This window comes from Polyodon spathula, chromosome 10 (genome assembly GCF_017654505.1).
Source record: "Polyodon spathula isolate WHYD16114869_AA chromosome 10, ASM1765450v1, whole genome shotgun sequence".
Taxonomy (NCBI): domain Eukaryota; kingdom Metazoa; phylum Chordata; class Actinopteri; order Acipenseriformes; family Polyodontidae; genus Polyodon; species Polyodon spathula.
In genome coordinates, this window is record NC_054543.1 from 46,569,888 (window position 1) to 46,589,033 (window position 19,146).

General features: G+C 40.2%; 1 protein-coding gene across 2 annotated transcripts in view; it reads left to right on the forward strand.

Annotated features, from left to right (window-relative positions):
- Positions 1-19,146, forward strand: part of LOC121321478 — a 61,773-nt gene that overhangs the window by 26,622 nt on the left and 16,005 nt on the right. For both annotated transcript variants that reach the window (XM_041260443.1, XM_041260444.1), the window contains 4 exons: positions 9,871-9,916; positions 10,880-11,038; positions 17,537-17,599; positions 18,574-18,669. In XM_041260443.1, coding sequence (XP_041116377.1) covers positions 9,871-9,916; positions 10,880-11,038; positions 17,537-17,599; positions 18,574-18,669 — 364 coding nt within the window. The remainder of the gene's footprint in view (positions 1-9,870; positions 9,917-10,879; positions 11,039-17,536; positions 17,600-18,573; positions 18,670-19,146) is intronic.

Consider the following 19,146-nt stretch of genomic DNA (forward strand, 5'->3'; position numbering starts at 1 on the left):
CTGTCCTGACAGATGTTTATTGCAACATAAAACACCTAGTACAGAGTGTACACCGAAAGCAAGTCCATCATTTAAAATCTCCTTCATATTGTAGCAAAAAAAACAAAACAATCTTAAATGCAGTCTGTAATTTGTAGTTTTCTCTTTATTAGGGCAGAAACAGCTTAACAATGACTAATTAACATTTAAAGGGAGGTCAAGCTTTGGAAAGTACAACCCTTAAAACCCTAGCATTGAGTGACCTCTTCACACCTGTAGTCATGGTTCTCCTTTGCTCAGTGCACTCTATAGTGGTAAAGAATCTCATAGAAGTAACAGCCCACCTTAACTGTTTAACAGCTAACCATTAACCTTAACAGCTAACCATTAACTGTTCCCTGCACTTAGAGGAAATGTTAGGTTCTGTTTCTTACATCCCCTAGGACAGGAGGACAGGTTAACAGTCTGGTCTATCCGATGTGAATTTAGACATGATTCTGAGAGCTCCATGGAGTTCCCCAGTGATGAGTGAAACAAGAAACAATTCACGGTGAATCTAAACAAGAAGAATAGTTTACTCTGATGTTTCCTAACCCTACCAACGTGTTCTGTACATGTGTCATGAGGCATTAAAAATTGCTTTTAAAAGCTGGTTAGCAATTCAAACCAATGTGGATATATATGCATGAGATTAGTGATGGGTGGGAATGCGACCTCAGAAAAAGAGTTTCAGAGCTTTTTGTTCTGTAAGTTGCCTGCTGATTTAATGCTGGGATACTGTATATTGAGGTCTTTGAAGCATGGTATGTCTTTGATTCAAACAGAATACCAGTCTTCTCTTACAAGTGGAATAAGCAGGTCCTGCTAATCGGGTTGCTTCACTTCGCAAGAGCCAGGTACGGTGAAGCCCCAGATAAACGTTGATGAAAATTACACTTCAAAATATTGTGTGCATCAGCCTGCATTTTGAGAAGCTTTGTTTTAAATTCCTGACAGGTAGAAAATCACGTTCTTTGCCTGAAGCAAAATATTGAAAACACGCTTGACGGTAAATATTTATCTGCGGACAGAAATTTTAACAGATATAACCTTGCACACATCTTTTTTTTCAAGGGCATAGTGTTTGTTTTGTCATTTCCCTGAGTAAATGAGAATAGTTGTCCTTGTCATGTCTGAAATGGAAATTCCCAAGGCAGAGTAGCTATGGCAAGCTACATTTCACTGAGAGATACTGCACTGTATTGAGCAATGCTTCAGAAAAATACACTGCTATATATTTGGAATTAAGATGCAATTACATTTCTTTTGCAAAGATAGGGAAAAGGGTTATCCATGTTTATTTTTTGCCAACTTCGTGTTTGAGTGCAAACAAAATATGACTTCTATTCAGTTTAAATATACTGCATTCCCGTGACAAATGGCAGTTTGTTGAAATGCAGCACAGCTTTTGGAAAAAGCTCCATTATCAAGTGGGTTTGCGAGCTTGCTGTTGCGCTGCTTCTTTGTTTGTATTCTGTGCTTCGATGTACTGGAACAAGTCTCTGAATATGAAAAGGCAGTGTTGTGTTATACTCAAGGGGTGGTGTTTGGAAAAGTCCTATGAGATTGGGTAAATAACACCAAACAGAGTAAAAACATGTGCCCACCGAAACTTTACATACACTACGTGGATACATCTAGGAATGCTGTAGGTCACATAGGTTCATGAATACTCTTTGAAATACCATATCATTTAAATATCAGTTCCTGGAGACAAAGCCAGGGAAATGCTGTGCAAGCCGAGCTCGCATTACCTGCGGGGGAATCCAGCAGTAAAAACCAACAGCACAAAAGATGCCATGAATTACACAGCCTCTTCACTGGTATGCCTAATGAAAAGGTATTGTGGATATTGCAATAAGGAGCTGACAGGCAAGATTGAACATACAGAGTAAATGCATGGACATTAACTAGCAGGGTCTACTGAATGTATTTTAAACAATGGCGTAGCAGTCAGTAAAAGCATGTATCCAGGAAGGGGCTGTATTCTTATCATCAAAGCCATGGCCGTGTTTGATCCATTACTTTTTTTTTTAAATAAATAAATAAATGTCATAAAACATTTGAAGTCCTTTAGTAATATAAAGCTCAGATGAACTGTTAGGTTTATTAGAAGCAAATCAATAATGTCCATTCTTTCAGTTTTGTAAACAAATGAATGTGACCTTAGCTGCAAGGCTTGCTGGGAAAGGAGCACCAACATCTGCCAAAAACTCCCATTGCAGGGAAACTTTTCACTGAACTTGGGGAGACTGTGAATGGGGGTTCAGGAGAAATGTTGGAGCTCTCTCTCTCTCTCTCTGTTTGAGGGCACACTTGCATGTTACACCCCTCACTGTGATGCATACATTGGGCCAAACATTCAAACGCCTTGTGTGTGTCACAGGGGGAGTTGTAGAGATTTTTTTCGCAAGTCGTTTTTGTGAAAAAAGATGCTCTATTGAGTGAGATTCAAAAAATTATGCTGAGTTCGAAAAAATGAATTTGCGAGTTGTTCCCTCCAATTTGGGGGAGGTGTCTTGAATAATCCTGCAAGTTCACCACCACGAGCTAAATTCAAAAGTTAATTTGCTCGCAAATCACTATGTTGCATGGAAATCACTTAACTGCTTTCCAGTATTTATTTATAGCCTATACATCACAATGATACATAAGAACATAAGAACATAAGAAAGTTTACAAACGAGAGGAGGCCATTCGGCCCATCTTGCTCGTTTGGTTGTTAGTAGCTTATTGATCCCAAAATCTCATCAAGCAGCTTCTTGAAGGATCCCAGGGTGTCAGCTTCAACAACATTACTGGGGAGTTGATTCCAGACCCTCACAATTCTCTGTGTAAAAAAGTGTCTCCTATTTTCTGTTCTGAATGCCCCTTTTTCTAAACTCCATTTGTGACCCCTGGTCCTTGTTTCTTTTTTCAGGCTGAAAAAGTCCCTTGTGTCGACACTGTCAATACCTTTTAGAATTTTGAATGCTTGAATTAGGTCGCCACGTAGTCTTCTTTGTTCAAGACTGAACAGATTCAATTCTTTTAGCCTGTCTGCATATGACATGCCTTTTAAGCCCGGAATAATTCTGGTCGCTCTTCTTTGCACTCTTTCTAGAGCAGCAATATCTTTTTTATAGCGAGGTGACCAGAACTGCACACAATATTCAAGATGAGGTCTTACAAGTGCATTGTACAGTTTTAACATTACTTCCCTTGATTTAAATTCAACACTTTTCACAATGTATCCGAGTATCTTGTTAGCCTTTTTTATAGCTTCCCCACATTGCCTAGATGAAGACATTTCTGAGTCAACAAAAACTCCTAGGTCTTTTTCATAGATTCCTTCTCCAATTTCAATATCTCCCATATGATATTTATAATGTACATTTTTATTTCCTGCGTGCAGTACCTTACACTTTTCTCTATTAAATGTCATTTGCCATGTGTCTGCCCAGTTCTGAATCTTGTCTAGATCATTTTGAATGACCTTTGCTGCTGCAACAGTGTTTGCCACTCCTCCTACTTTTGTGTCGTCTGCAAATTTAACAAGTTTGCTTACTATACCAGAATCTAAATCATTAATGTAGATTAGGAATAGCAGAGGACCTAATACTGATCCCTGTGGTACACCGCTGGTTACCACACTCCATTCTGAGGTTTTTCCTCTAATCAGTACTTTCTGTTTTCTACATGTTAACCACTCCCTAATCCATGTACATGTGTTTCCTTGAATCCCAACTGCGTTCAGTTTGAGAATTAATCTTTTGTGCGGGACTTTGTCAAAAGCTTTCTGGAAATCTAAATAAACCATGTCATATGCTTTGCAATTATCCATTATCGATGTTGCATCCTCAAAAAAATCAAGCAAGTTAGTTAGGCACGATCTCCCTTTCCTAAAACCATGTTGACTGTCTCCCAGTACCCTGTTACCATATAGGTAATTTTCCATTTTGGATCTTATTATAGTTTCCATAAGTTTGCATATAATAGAAGTCAGGCTTACTGGTCTGTAGTTACCTGGTTCAGTTTTGTTTCCCTTTTTGTGGATCGGTATTACGTTTGCAATTTTCCAGTCTGTCGGTACCACCCCTGTGTCAAGAGACTGCTGCATGATCTTGGTTAGCGGTTTGTAAATTACTTCTTTCATTTCTTTGAGTACTACTGGGAGGATCTCATCCGGCCCAGGGGATTTGTTTATTTTAAGAGCTCCTAGTCCCTTTAACACTTCTGCCTCAGTTATGCTAAAGTTATTTAAAACTGGATAGGAACTGGATGACATGTGGGGCATGTTGTCAGTATCTTCCTTTGTAAAAACTTGTGAAAAGTAATCATTTAACATATTTGCTATTTTTTTTTCTTCCTCTATGATTTTGCCATTTGTATCTCTTAAACATTTAATCTCCTCTTTGAATGTTCTCTTGCTGTTGTAATATTGGAAAAACATTTTGGAATTGGTTTTAGCTTCCTTAGCAATGTTCATTTCTATTTCTCTCTTGGCCTTTCTAACTTCCTTTTTGACTTGCATTTGCAGTTCTGTGTACTCTTTCTGTGTACTTTCTTTTTGGTCCTTTTTTAATGCTCTGTAAAGTGCCTTTTTTCGCTGAATATTTTTTTTAATTGATCTATTAAACCATTTTGGCAATTTAGTTTTACATTTAGATTTGTCTACTTTAGGGATATAATTGTTTTGCGCCTCTAGTACTACATTTTTGAAGAACAACCATCCTTCTTCTGTGGGTGTTTTCTCTATTTTACTCCAATCTACTTCTGTTAGTCTCTGTTTCATGCCTTCATAGTTTGCTTTTCTAAAATTGTAAACCTTAGCTTTAGTCTTTACTTTTGAGGATTTAAAAAACACTTCAAATGAGACCATGTTGTGGTCTGAGTTTGCCAGTGGTTCTCTGACCTCTGTTTTAGTTATTCTATCTTCGTTATTTGAAAAGACTAAATCAAGGCATGCCTCCCCTCTAGTCGGTGCCTTGACAAATTGTGTTAGGAAGCAGTCATTTGTCATTTCCACCATTTCTATTTCATCCTTCGCGCTACCCACCGGGTTTTCCCATTTTATTTGGGGGAAGTTGAAATCCCCCATTAGTATGGCTTCTCCTTTGCTACACACATTTCTAATGTCATTGTATAACAGATTATTGTGCTCACCGTCTGAATCTGGCGGTCTATAGCATGCTCCTATTATTATGCCTTTTGAATTTTTGTCTGTTATTCTGACCCATATTGATTCGGTTTTATTTTCTTTGTCCAGGTTTAACACCTGGGCTTCAAGACTGTTTCTTATGTACAAACAATAGTAATAGATAAAAATATAATGTCTATGGTTGAGACTCAAGGTAAGTTGAGACACCACCCATAACTTCCTGTCACATGATGCCATGCTTCCTTGACAACAGTTGTAGTAGCATAGGCAGGTGTTTGACCCATCCCCTGTTTGTGGAAGCTTTCAAGGTATTTCATTTCAAGTTGTCAAACTTTTATTGTTTTTCACATCCTTTCACACCCTGAAGTAAGTTTTAAGGAATTTGATATTTTGACTCATAGTCAGAGAAGTAAAGCATATACCAAGTGACCTGCTGGGTTGTGAACAGGGTAATTTGTTTATAAAAAGGTAAAATCTGTTTTTGCCTTTAAAAGGTTTTTTTTGCCCTACAAAAATAACTAAAATTGTGGGGGAGGGGTATCAGGGGTAAACTAAGACAGTGTTTTGGGGTAATCTTTTTCTGTGGTATTGTTGTTTTTGTTAATATTATAGCAATCTGTTTTTAACGCAGACAGACGCATCACACAGGGTGGGGCAATCCACACACAGACGGAGGGCGGGCGTGAACCTGGCACCCCTCGCACTAAAGCACAGCATCGATACCGCTGTACAAAAGAGTCGGCTCTTTGCGATTTTATGCATAACATTCACAACGCAATCACAGTTGCGAGAAAGATGAGAACATTTGCGAGATCTTTGAATATTTGCCGCATTGTTTTTTTTATTTATTAATGATGTATTTGGACTACTCCCTTATTCCTTATCCAAACATACTGATCCCTTTAATTAGGCAAAAAGGCTGTTTTCTATTTAAAATTATTCTTATACATTTTCCACGCTACATTGGTTATGCAGTCACTTAACAGCTACAGTGAAAAAGGTATTCATCACATTTAAATTTGGTAGATTGACTTGTTGTGCTATATGCGCCATGTTGTTACACTGTGATCTGTAGGGGGTGCTGTTTTCCAGTAATCACAGTTGTAAATAAGGGTCACACATATAAAACAGTGACCTCTGGAGGCTTCATTGGGCAGTTCTACCTGTTTCTGGGACAGATTACTTTTATTCTACCATTGCTGATCAGTTTGTTCTAAATAGTGCATATCAATGGACATATTAATATGGCTATAGTAAACCATTAAATTATTTTTCAAGCATGTTAATTAGTGATTTCCAGATATTTATTACACCAGTGCAGTTTGACTTTCTCTTTCCTTTGTATGGTATCCTCTACAGGTTTAGCAAAGCGTGCCATGCTGTCCATAACGCACTAGATTTGTCTGATTTCCAATAGTTTAAATTATCGGTTTGAATGCAATTTCTTCGTTACGCATTCTTGTGTCTGTGGAAGCCAGCAACATTACCGAAAGGATGCAGTGATGTGAAATCGTTACTGCAGCGAATTATTCATCTAATTCTCTTATTTATTAAACAGTGCATTTTCCAGGTAATATGTTATTATGCATATAACAGTTAGGCAATGTTTCATTCATGCATGCAGCCAGCAGAATCATAATGCAGCAGTACGAGAATGGCTGGAGCACAAAGAGAGCCACGCTATTGGTTTCTGTCACAAACAGTGAAATTATGCAGGTATTCATCTGGAAGCAATGTAAAATCTAATCTCCTATCAGGAATATTCTGTTACCCGAAAGCCTCTTAGCATGAGTGCATCATAATGTAATATTTTGAAGAGAAATCACCTGGATTTTATAGATAGTGCTGTACTTTAGATTTGACTATATACTACAGTGTTTTCATCCAGTTTAACTACTTAAACCTTAAACTTAAATTCAATGACAAATGTTTCGACATTGAAAAAGACGTTTGGCGTTGAATTTAAATTTCTTTTAGTATTTCTAATGCATTTTTTTGTATTTAATCTTTTGCTTGCTTTGTTCAGATCGTACAGAACAGTTTATTTACCAAGGCAACCATAACCATTTTACAACTTGGTGCCCTGTAGAACATTAGACTCCATTTGGTTGGGTTGGCCTCATTTTTTTTCAGGCACTATGCAAGATTCTGTGACAGGCAGGGAGGGATTTTGTCAAACTCGTTTACCATTGACACCACCTGGCCAAGGTGTTTGTCCTATACCCACTGCACAGAGGAAGAAAGGCTCTGACCTTTTGCCACTGGGCTCTGTTCTAATGATCTAAGCAGTCAATTGGAATACTGGCATCCTTACCCTCCTGCAGTGTGTTTGTGACCCGTTCTGAGCATCTCTGAATAGTATTAAAAACACTGTGGAAGGTAAACCACAGTACCGCTGCGAATGGCACTCAGCAGTATATGGACGGGTGAATATCTCAGCAGTAGGTCGATTTGCTTTTGCAACGTCTAGAAATGATCTTTGTGTTTAAAGCTTAGTGGATATTGCAAACTGCAGTTTAGCTTAGTGTTTTCTTTTTTATTGCAGTACATAGTGGCACCAGTAGAGGGTGCTGCAGAGATTAACACTGTGTCAGAGACTTGCTCATGCTGTCTCGTACAAATAGAAGGAAACGCAGAACTTGTTTTATTAAATGTTTAATGTCCCAACTTGAACTGCTGAACTGTTTGCACTGTTCTCTTAACCAGGTCTTTGAGAGAATGTGCTCTACCTTCAGGTTTGGCCTCCTTGGCTCTTCTTAGTGCCTAGGCTTGTCCTTTCACAGAAATGAATAAGGCAGATAGTCTGTCACACTTACTTTTGCAAGCTTACTTTCTTCTGCAACATGGTTAACCATGAGTAATGCTGTTTCAGAGTTGACGATGTTATCCCACTGTACTTGCTGCTATGATATTGCACCAAATTGCATTTCCTTTCTATAGCAGGTTGTAAATTTGAACATGCAAAGATCAGGTCATTACGGCTTCAAGGAAATAGGCGTTACTGTAGGTGAAGGGATTTTCAAATGGGAATACGGGTGATCTGTAAGCTTTCTGTAACGCCTGGGTGTCGATTGCAGTCTGCAGTTTTAAAGATGTAAAGATTTGTTTCATGGTGCAGATTGAAAGGTGGCATTAAGTGTCTTTTAGTGTATGAACCCAGTGCAGTAGTGTCTGCATGACTGTTTCAATAATAGTATTACAGCTGCTTGTCCTTAGGACTCTGTACTATTTGTTGCCAGTTCTTTGAGATAATAAACGCTTAACTGCAGTTTTTGTTTTTAACAAATCCTCACGATTTGTTTCTTTTTTTTAAGCAGTAAAATAACTCTGTGTGTGTGTGTGTGGGCGGGCTGGTATTACTATCAATGTGTAGACAAAATTTGAGAACATTTCCCCACAAAGATAGTAACTCCTGAAAAAACAACGTTGTGGGGACATTCCCACTTTGAAAAAAACACCTTTTTAAGAGCTAAATATGCTTTCAATTTTTTTTTTTTTTTGTCGACTTTTACCCTGTGTGGAGTTTTGTTTGACTGGAGTTAGAAATAGTAAATGAAAATATAGTGAGAGTCAATGCGAGGTCCCCACAAATATAGGAAAGCAAATGTGTGTGTTTAAAAGAGTGATTTCTACTAACACCTGCATCAATTAGCAAACCCCTTTGTTATTTTCGTCCCTTTTTGAAAGCCGTGCTGTACGGTACACTGATACACTTCACTGAGTCCCCTGTAAAACAAGAGGAGAGGGCTGCTGTAGCAGTGAGGGGGCTGAAACACAACACTGCCCAGGAATGACACCTGCTGGGGGGCAGCTGCAGGATCACCTACCCAGCTGTCTGCATGTGGGAAGGCCTGCTTCAGCAGTGGGCTAGGTTAACTGTGCTGGGCTATCACACTTTCCAGTATTTCCATCAGGGAGACAAGGCAGCAGAGGTTCAGCTCCCTGGCGAATGGTGCTATGAGCCAGCCTGCCAGAGAGTTAGGACTTTGTTTTTATTTGTGTTTTTTGAAGTTTATATCGCTAACTTGAGTTCAAGAACATCATAACTACAGACTTACAAGAAATGCCAAATTATACTGTCAGTGGTATGTATTTGAATATTATTTTTTATAATGAATGAATGAATGAAATCAATAAATAAATAAAAGGAAATAAATTATATATCTATATATATAGATATATATATGTACACACTGTATGTGTGTGTGTGTGTGTGTGTGTGTGTGTGTGTGTGTGTGTGTGTGTGTGTGTGTGTATATATATATATATATATATATATATATATATATATATATAAATAACTTTTTAAATATTCATGTTGCTTTAGCCTTTCATTGGGGATGCACTGACCCTTTAAAGTCTAGAATTATTAAGCATTACCATTATTAAAGCTCTGTAACAGTCCAGTTCGATTCTGCTCACATTTCCATATCAAGAAACATTTTTTTCTTTTTTTAGCTGTCTCATAAAGGCTGAATCATTACAGAAGGACCCTCTAGTCCTCAAAGAAAGTAGTTTTTTTATCAGCCAGCATTCTGTTCTCATTATAAAGTTGAAAGCAATGATATTTTGATTTATTTGTTTTTTGTTCTTCTCCAGCCGCACAGTACCCCACTGCTAGTCCATCTGCGCTGGGTATCAGAGCATCAGTTCTGCCACCGCGGCGAGTTTGCAGATGGGTTTTAAGACAGCCCTTTTCTTTTCATTCCCAGCTGCGAGTTACGGGACAAGATCACGGTTCAGAGGAATATCTACAAGGTGAAGTCTCATCTTCCCCCTTCTGTCTGTTTTTTAGTTTTCATTTCAGTTTTCTTCATATTTCATAATAATTTCATATTTAAAAACTCCCATCAGCTTTAAGTGCTGTTAAATGCAGTTGGAGCTAACAGAACAATGTCATAAATCTTACCTGCTGTGTGCTTTACTTCCATATATAAGTCTCGAAAGTACAGTTTAAAAAAAAGTACATGTTTAATCAAACACGTGCTTCTTTCAAAACAGCACATTTGAGACCTGTATAGAGAATGGGTCTACCTGACAGGTAAGATTTATTTGTTAACTGCAATCACTTTAAATAAGATTAACTATGTCAGGCACAAACAGTAAATTCATATAGTGCTGGGGGCAGGGGGGTGGAGTTGCACAGCATCGGTATTGGTGGTGAAAATTGTCAGATTGCTGCCCTTGTTAAAGCAAATGCATCTGAGTGTACCTGAGTCCTGAGCATCGAACTCTTTCATCTGAGTGTACCTGAGTCCTGAGCATCGAACTCTTTCATCTGAGTGTACCTGAGTCCTGAGCATTGAACTCTTTCATCTGAGTGTACCTGAGTCCTGAGCATTGAACTCTTTCATCTGAGTGTACCTGAGTCCTGAGCATTGAACTCTTTCATCTGAGTGTACCTGAGTCCTGAGCATTGAACTCTTTCATCTGAGTGTACCTGAGTCCTGAGCATTGAACTCTTTCATCTGAGTGTACCTGAGTCCTGAGCATTGAACTCTTTCATCTGAGTGTACCTGAGTCCTGAGCATCGAACTCTTTCTAACATTGCAGGTGTTCCACAATACGTTTATACACCTAACAAGATAACAAAAACATAAATACTGTATTATTACTTGTGTGTACAGCAGAGATGATTTTGCAGGCATGTATTTGGGCTGCGTATTTTGAGTCCCAAATTGTAAAGATTTTATGAAATTCATCAGTGATTGTGCCTTTCAGCTAGATGACAGGAGCACCCTGTTGGGAACAGAAGATGAGAGAGTGGCAAGATATCTTAACGAGCGATTTCAGCAAGAAGAGAGGGATTATGGGACAGTTACCATGGAGAGCAAGAGACTAACGGAGCCGCCTGTGCTGCCATCCCACAGAACACAGCAGGTGAGACCACCCTGAGGAATACATGGGACAAGCCTAGCCTAGAGCTCTGTGATAGCACAACAAGCAAAACAAGAAATTAAAACAAAGGAACAAGGTGGAAACATCAAACTTCATGGTCCTTAACCCAGACTGTATGCAATTCTGACACCTGTCAGCATGTCTGGATTGACTTGTAAAGGTTGGTAAAAAGAAAAGAATCTTCGAATTGCTTTGCCACTTCCCTTACTATTTAATGATGTCTGCTATCAGTCTGAGAGGGTCTGGGTGTGTAGTTTTCTCAGCAGGTGCCTTTGCCTGGCATTAAGGCTGCAATGAAGGGTATATTTGCAGTTTGCATTCAACTTTGTTTTTGGCCGTCTTGAAATTTAACAAAAAAAATCCCAAACAGCCGAGGGTTTTCGAGACATTTCTTTCAGTACAGTTTACACTATACAATGCTTTGCTGTCGAGATGGTGAATGAAGAAATTTGCCTCTGGTTAACATGAGCTGGAGGCTCTACTGTTACTGTTCAGTACATATTTTACTGAAGCAATACAACCGCTATAGGTACCCCCAGTGCTTTGGGTACCCCCCCTGCTCCATACATGGCAGCGGCACCATTGCTATAACGATTTGGTAGCAGATTTTAATACCACAACTTTTGTTTAAGCAATATGCATTATACAAATAAAAAGATCAAATTTCCTTTTGAGTGACATTTTATGTGTGATTTATTGTATTCACACATTGTCAAATGATTTCTGTTAACAGAAAAAATTTTAAAAACTGTACGTGAATGGAAACAATCTAGGGGCTAGGAACCAATATTCGAGAATGTTGGTTCTCCTTCTGAGTACTTCTTATTTTTTTGTAATAAAGTAATCATTCTTTGCATGTAAGTCTATATCCATGCACTTTCAATTAAAACCTTAATTTTAAGACTGCTTTCTCTAACCCTCTGACAGGTCCAGTCTCACCTACAATAATACACAACAACCTGCAAACATCGCTCCCATTCACTAGCATTATACAGGCATTATTTAGATACAAGCAAGAGAAATAACAAACATGCATGCAGGTGGGAAAAATGTTCGCTGGTGGGAACAAATGTTTGGCAGGCCAATATTCATTTACACCGGCTCTTATGATTCTCCAGACAAGCTCCATGCAAGCTATAAAAACACGGTGCAGACAGACAAAAATGGTAATAACCCTGTATGACAACAACATAACCCAGAACCAGTGAGGAGGATTGAAGCAAACCCCATGCAATGAAAGGAAAAGGGAAACAAGACATTAAAAATGACATGTGAAGGCACTTACCCTTAAAGGTTTTGAGCAGTTGGAACTGATCTGTTGAGAAGCCCCAAATTATGCAAAAAGCATGTGGTGCTACGGCAATTTAATTAAGTCCAGCAGTAGCAGTATTCTAGACAGCTACTGCACAGCACGGCAGTACTCGCTGACACCACTGTATGTGTGATTCTATTTAGTTCCAGTTAGTTTATCGAAAGCAGTCTTCTCCATTCATGACAAAATCAACCAAAAGTAAATAGTTTCAGAAGTACCTTTATGTTAATTAGCCTGTATCTATTGGTTTAGATTGCCATTTCCTGAAATAAACATAGAAGAAGAGCACTCACCGGTCAACGAAACACCTCCACAGCCATCTGCTGAGAATGGAGAAAACCGTGAGGGAATTAAAGTTTCACTGCAACTATGCAGTTTAAGAATTCCAATTTTTGTTTAGCATTCAAACCATTAAAGTTTCACCTGTATCCATTTATAATCATATAATATTCTTGCATAGGAGAGTGACAGTATATTTTGATACTGAATGCCTCATACAATGGCAATGTTCTTTCAAAAAAAGCAGTCTTAGAATGAGAAGAGTGTAGTGGACAGGATTCTGTGTCCCCAGGCTGTGTTTGCACAGTGCTTTGACAGTACCTCTTTCTTTGTCCACAGGCTGGGTTTGCACAATACTTTCACAATACCGTACCTCTTTCTAGTCCCCAGGCTGGGTTTACACATTGCTTCCACTGTACCTCTTTCTAGTCCCCAGGCTACGTTTACACAATGCTTCCACAGTATCTCTTTCTGTGTCCCCAGGCTGGGTTTACACAATGCTTTCCACAGTATCTCTTTCTGTGTCCCCAGGCTGGGTTTACACAATGCTTTCCACAGTATCTCTTTCTGTGTCGCAGGCTGGGTTTACACAATGCTTCCACAGTACCTCCTTCTAGTCCCCAGGCTGGGTTTACATAATGCTTCCACAGTACCTCTTTCTGTGTCCCCAGGCTGGGTTTACACAATGCTTCCACAGTATCTCTTTCTGTGTCCCCAGGCTGGGTTTACACAATGCTTCCACAGTATCTCTTTCTGTGTCCCCAGGCTGGGTTTACACAATGCTTTCCACAGTATCTCTTTCTGTGTCGCAGGCTGGGTTTACACAATGCTTCCACAGTACCTCCTTCTAGTCCCCAGGCTGGGTTTACGCAATGCTTTCCACAGTATCTCTTTCTGTGTCGCAGGCTGGGTTTACACAATGCTTCCACAGTACCTCCTTCTAGTCCCCAGGCTGGGTTTACATAATGCTTCCACAGTACCTCTTTCTGTGTCCCCAGGCTGGGTTTACACAATGCTTCCACAGTATCTCTTTCTGTGTCCCAGGCTGGGTTTACACAATGCTTCCACAGTATCTCTTTCTGTGTCCCCAGGCTGGGTTTACACAATGCTTTCCACAGTATCTCTTTCTGTGTCGCAGGCTGGGTTTACGCAATGCTTCCACAGTACCTCCTTCTAGTCCCCAGGCTGGGTTTACATAATGCTTCCACAGTACCTCTTTCTGTGTCCCCAGGCTGGGTTTACATAATGCTTCCACAGTACCTCTTTCTAGTCCCCAGGCTGGGTTTGTACAATGGTTCCACAGTATCTCTTTCTGTGTCCCCAGGCTGGGTTTGCACAGTGCTTCCACAGTACCTCTTTCTAGTCCCTAGGCTGGGTTTACACAATGCTTCCACAGTACCTCTTTCTAGTCCCCAGGCTGAGTTTGTACAATGGTTCCACAGTACCTCCTTCTGTGTCCCCAGGCTGGGTTTACACAATGCTTCCACAATATCTCTTTCTGTGTCCCCTCGCTGGGTTTACACAATGCTTCCACAATATCTCTTTCTGTGTCCCAGGCTGGGTTTGCACAGTGCTTTCCACAGTACCTCTTTCTGTGTCCCCAGGCTGGGTTTACACAATGCTTCCACAGTTCTGTACCTCTTTCCCTGTCCCCTGTGACTGGTTGGCTAATTGATAATGAAGTTTGCTGACTATGAAAGCGGGAGCACAGCATGCCTAACAGTATGCATGCAGAGGTGAAAGGTGGGGGGGGGGGGGGGGGGGGTGCTGCCCTTGTGTTAGTGCCTAAACTAATAAAACCGGCCCTGGATTGAAGCAGAGAATATATGTATCAGTTTTATTACAAAATCTGCACAGATTTCAAATGCTTAACAGTGCTAGGAGATGTGCAGTACAGTCCAGTTTAAAATGCTTAATGACGTCACTTACAGCAGGTAAGCAGGTGAGGGCTTCGATTTCCATTGAGCAAGTAAAGTGGGTTTATTATTGGTCATTGTTGTTGAGTGACAGGGAATTCCAACAGTGAAAACAGACCCGGTACCATGAATCTACTGTTTTTTGATTGGAGGGTATAAGTGCATTATACAAGTGATACAGCCCCAGCAGGGTGCGTGTTCTATTTAAAATATTACTGTGCACTAGTATGATCCTGGCAAGCCAGCGCTAATGGAGTGGCCCTTGTTATTTATTAATCAATTCATGAAATGATTGAAGGTGCTATTATTATTGGGATAGATCCCAGTTCTGGAGCTCATTAAGTGAAGAGTCTGATTTTCCAGTTGTTCTTGTTGCCTGCCTGTTCTTGTTATTGTGCACTTAGTGTTTCGTGTGCACTCATGCCTCTTTGCTGAGCGACTTGTATGTTTATGGAGTGATCTCGCTGAGGGACTGTGGCTGATCTGACAGCCTTATCTTATTCAAACCTGACATCTTCTTCCCTCGCCTCCCTTCGTGATAAAATTACCTGGACTGCAGTAACATGAACCAAAGCAATAAAGCATGGATACCTTTGAGTATGTCACAGCTGAAATTCCTCTCAGTCAAGAATTCTGACGTACAAAAAGAAAAGGAAAGGAGGCAAATGTTTCAGGCTAGTGTCTTCATCGGTGTAATTGTGCCGACAGGTTTCCCAAGGTCTGACGCATCCTCCCCATGTCTTCTCATTTTTGTTTGTACTGTACTTTTGCTAGAATGAACATAATGTCTGTTTGTTTTACTGAAATAAATAACGTAAAAGTTTATTCTGTCTGCATCTAATTCTAGTTGATTCCTGTACTAGTAATGAAACAATATAAATGGCAATTTTTCATTATAGGTTTAATTTCCCGCAGGTGTTTAGCACAGCTCTTTTAAACTGTATTATGTTGTCTATACTATACAGTATAATTTATAAATACTTCAATGCAACATCTCTTGACATTAGGAATGTATTTTGTTTTGCACAGTAGCATTGCAAAATGGCCTACTGACTATAACCGCCCTATATGTAATGCTTTTTGTTTGTACAGATATGTTAACTCTCTCTCCTATCTCTCTCTCTCTCTCTCTCTCTCTCTCTCTCTCTCTCTCTCTCTCTCTCTCTCTCTCTCTCTCTCACTCACACACACACACACACAGTTTGCAGACAGTCCAAGCTCTGTGATCCCTGACAGTTGTGCTCTGGCACTGAATCTGTAGAAAGCAAAAGTTTCTTTGGTCATGGTTTCTTTTCATCTAGCAGCAGTGTTTACTGTCAGTAATTAGGCCATTAATCAAGTTAATGGAACAGCCCCAAACTTTCTCTGTTCCTCCACGACTCCTCCGTGACTCCTCCAGCGCGGTCTGCTCTCCCAGTCCACGTTGTTGCTCCAGCACGGTGGGCAGGGACAGCGTGCCATACCCCATTCCTTATTTAACCCCAAAAATGCTGGTCTCACACTGGGATACATTTCTTTTGAATCGCGATCATGTTTCAGCTGAACTGGCAGAAAACAATATTTTACCAGCTAGTGCTCCATTTTGACTGCCTTAAAACCATATTAAACAGGACATCAATTTACAGCGGAATATATTTATCAAACTTTTTAGCTCAAAACAAGAGCCTTTGTGCTTTTGTTTGCTTTTTTTATCAGTATGCCAGTTTCCAGACCTGCCACTGCAAATCTTTATATCTTTTATATCTTGTTTTGTAACGAGTCTCATCGTCATAGCTCTGCAGCAGTGTCCGCTTAGCTTCTCCAGCAGCTTCTCCTCCAGCTCTTCCAGGAAAAAGAAGGAAAGCATCCTTCACAACTTTCACAACCATTCAGTCTTGGCATGCCAATGATTCCGTGCCCTTTTCTGCATGCACACGAGACAATCCTCCATAAACCAGACCCCATCAACCCATAAGAGAGGGCACTGCAGAGAACCCAACGAACTACGACTTACATTGTAAGAGTGAAGGGTGACCAGGCAACTTCCTCTAGCCCTGCAGCAATGGAAGGTTATTCCTAAAGAGAGATGAGGTAGATGTGGTAGACTGTAGCAAGGCCATGCAGTGACCTGCTGTATCACATGGTTTTTATGTTTGGTTGACTTCAGGTTATTTATTATAAACTAATATGGTACAACATCCTTTTATTTTATTTTTTCAAACAGTGATACAGTTGGTAACCAGGCAACAAGCATAACCAAGTGATGAGGTTCAGGTAGAACGGACATGCTGTGTGATTAGGCATTAAATCAAAACAATTGTCAAGATCAGAAGTTATGTAATATAATCAGTTTTGAACCAGAACCTAGATCCGACTTTCTTAGTTTGACTGTGATGACTTGCAAGTCTTCGATCGCAGTATAAGAGATTATGTGGAATTCAGAAAACAAGTGGCGATAACGGGCTACAGACAAATGCTTCTGCTTGTGTATGCAGGAGCCTTTAAAATCATTTTACCAGGCTTGTATCATACCATTTCTCAAAATGAACCATACATTTTTACCATGAGTTTCACCAACAGTGTGTTCACAACCTACTGTAGGAAACAGATGCTGGTTTGCTATGCTGCTGACTTCCTGCACCAGTAAAGCCAGGCGCCTGTTCTAAACATGAGCAGATAAGGTAACCACCATGTTGTAGTATCTAATTATGTACTGTGAATTCTCCACACATCGCGCCATAGGGAATGGCATTGCACAATCCGTGCTTCATTAACATGCCATGGTGGCAGGGCCAGTGCTGCAGCCCCTCGCTGAGACCTTCGCTCTTCATTCCCTCCAGGCCTGTTTATAAATGGAACCACAGCAGTAAGAAGCAGAGGGGGGCTGGCAGTGTAGCTGATGGGGGTGCTGCCCGAGCGAGCCTGCGAGTGGGTACCCTGGTGCGGGCTCTAATGTGTTTGTTTATGGTTAATTAGGTGTTTCTGTCTCGCTAGGTGGAAGTGCACTGTGCGCCCTGCAAGCTGTTGCAGAATCCTCAGGAGGTTTCCCGCGTTCAGGTAAAGCCCTCTCACACTCCATTATCTCTCCCATACACATTATCTGGGGTAATGAATTGGCAATTTTGTTTGCCTTACATACTCAAAATATAGTAGTGGCTAGGGGTGTTTTGTTTATAAAGTTAGTTAGTTCCCATTTGCACAGTCTTTCCCCCATGGTAATACTGTGCATTTACCATTGTTCACTGTTTTTTTTTTTAAATATGCTCTCTGGGCTTTACAATACTGTCACTATGCTTTCACTATGCCTTAGTACACTTTGCTGTGCTTTTACTATGGCAAACTTCTATAAGGTTTAGTTAGTTTGTTCCTAGTCTTCTGTGGTCTGATTGTGTAGTCTTCGGCTTGCAGCTTACCCTTCTCTTAATTTCTTAACTCGGCAGATACTTGAGATCTGCTTTCAAAAATGATCTTATAACAAATGTGCTAACAACTTGTTGGAAACATTTCCCTATCTTCACAATGGCCTTCAAAAACCAAGAGATTGGAACTATAGATTCTAATATTATGTTGTATTTTCCTTTTTTTTTAAACCCAATTTTATTTTAGATAGCCAGCCAGTCAATCCTGATGTGTATAGGGCAGTAATAACAAAAGGCCCAGGGTCTGTCAGAGATGGTTCATTGTAAATTGACGATGGCTTTGATACTGACAGGGAGGAAGCACCATGTGCAGCAGAAGAAGGATCTCTGAAGTGACCCGAGGCACAGCGACTCTGATTGTTTGAAGGAGTAGCTGCAGGACTCATCAGTCATTTATCTCTTCAACCATTTATAAAAACCTGAAAGCAACAGCGTGACCTTTACTACCCCGAGGGCTCACCCAGTCCCTCTCTTCATGCAGTAGATGCCAGTTTATTGTGTAGCTTCACAGAGGAATGAATCTGTGTCTGGGATGGGGAGCCATTGCCAGTTGTAATAAATCACATAGATGCATGCCCTGAAATGACGACCTGATGAATCTCATTGCTGCAGGTGAAAGAGGCCCAGCTTGGAGAATACCGGTCACACCCATCTGATATGGGCCAGTACAGAGATCACTTCAGATCCACAAGCATCCCTAGATCAAAGGTCAGTATGAGCATGAACATGGGCTTGCATAGTCTATCCATCTGACTGTCCGTCCATCTGCTGTCCTACCAGTGTGAAAAACCTCATTGAGTGTTGCAAGTTCTGGAGCACACATTATACTGTTCCCAGCGTTTACATGCCAACATCTGTATATGGCTTATTTTATCTTTTAATTTATATGAAAATGGGATTTTATCGTTGTTTTTTTAAAATAAAACAAAAACACCCCCCCCCCCCCGAAAATTGGTGCGAATAATTTATTTCCCAGTTTTCCAGGTTAGTAAAGAGTAACAAGCTTCTGAAGTTCTGGGTGTATTTCAATTCCAGCCAGTGCTTTTTGTGGGTTCCACCAGCTTGTAACAGGTTGGGCAGAAGTTAAAAAAATAAAAAAATGGAGTCGCACAAGAAATACTAACGGTTCCTGCTGTTACAGATGAACACTGTGTGTCCCTTTGATAAAGTCTATTAATTACACAA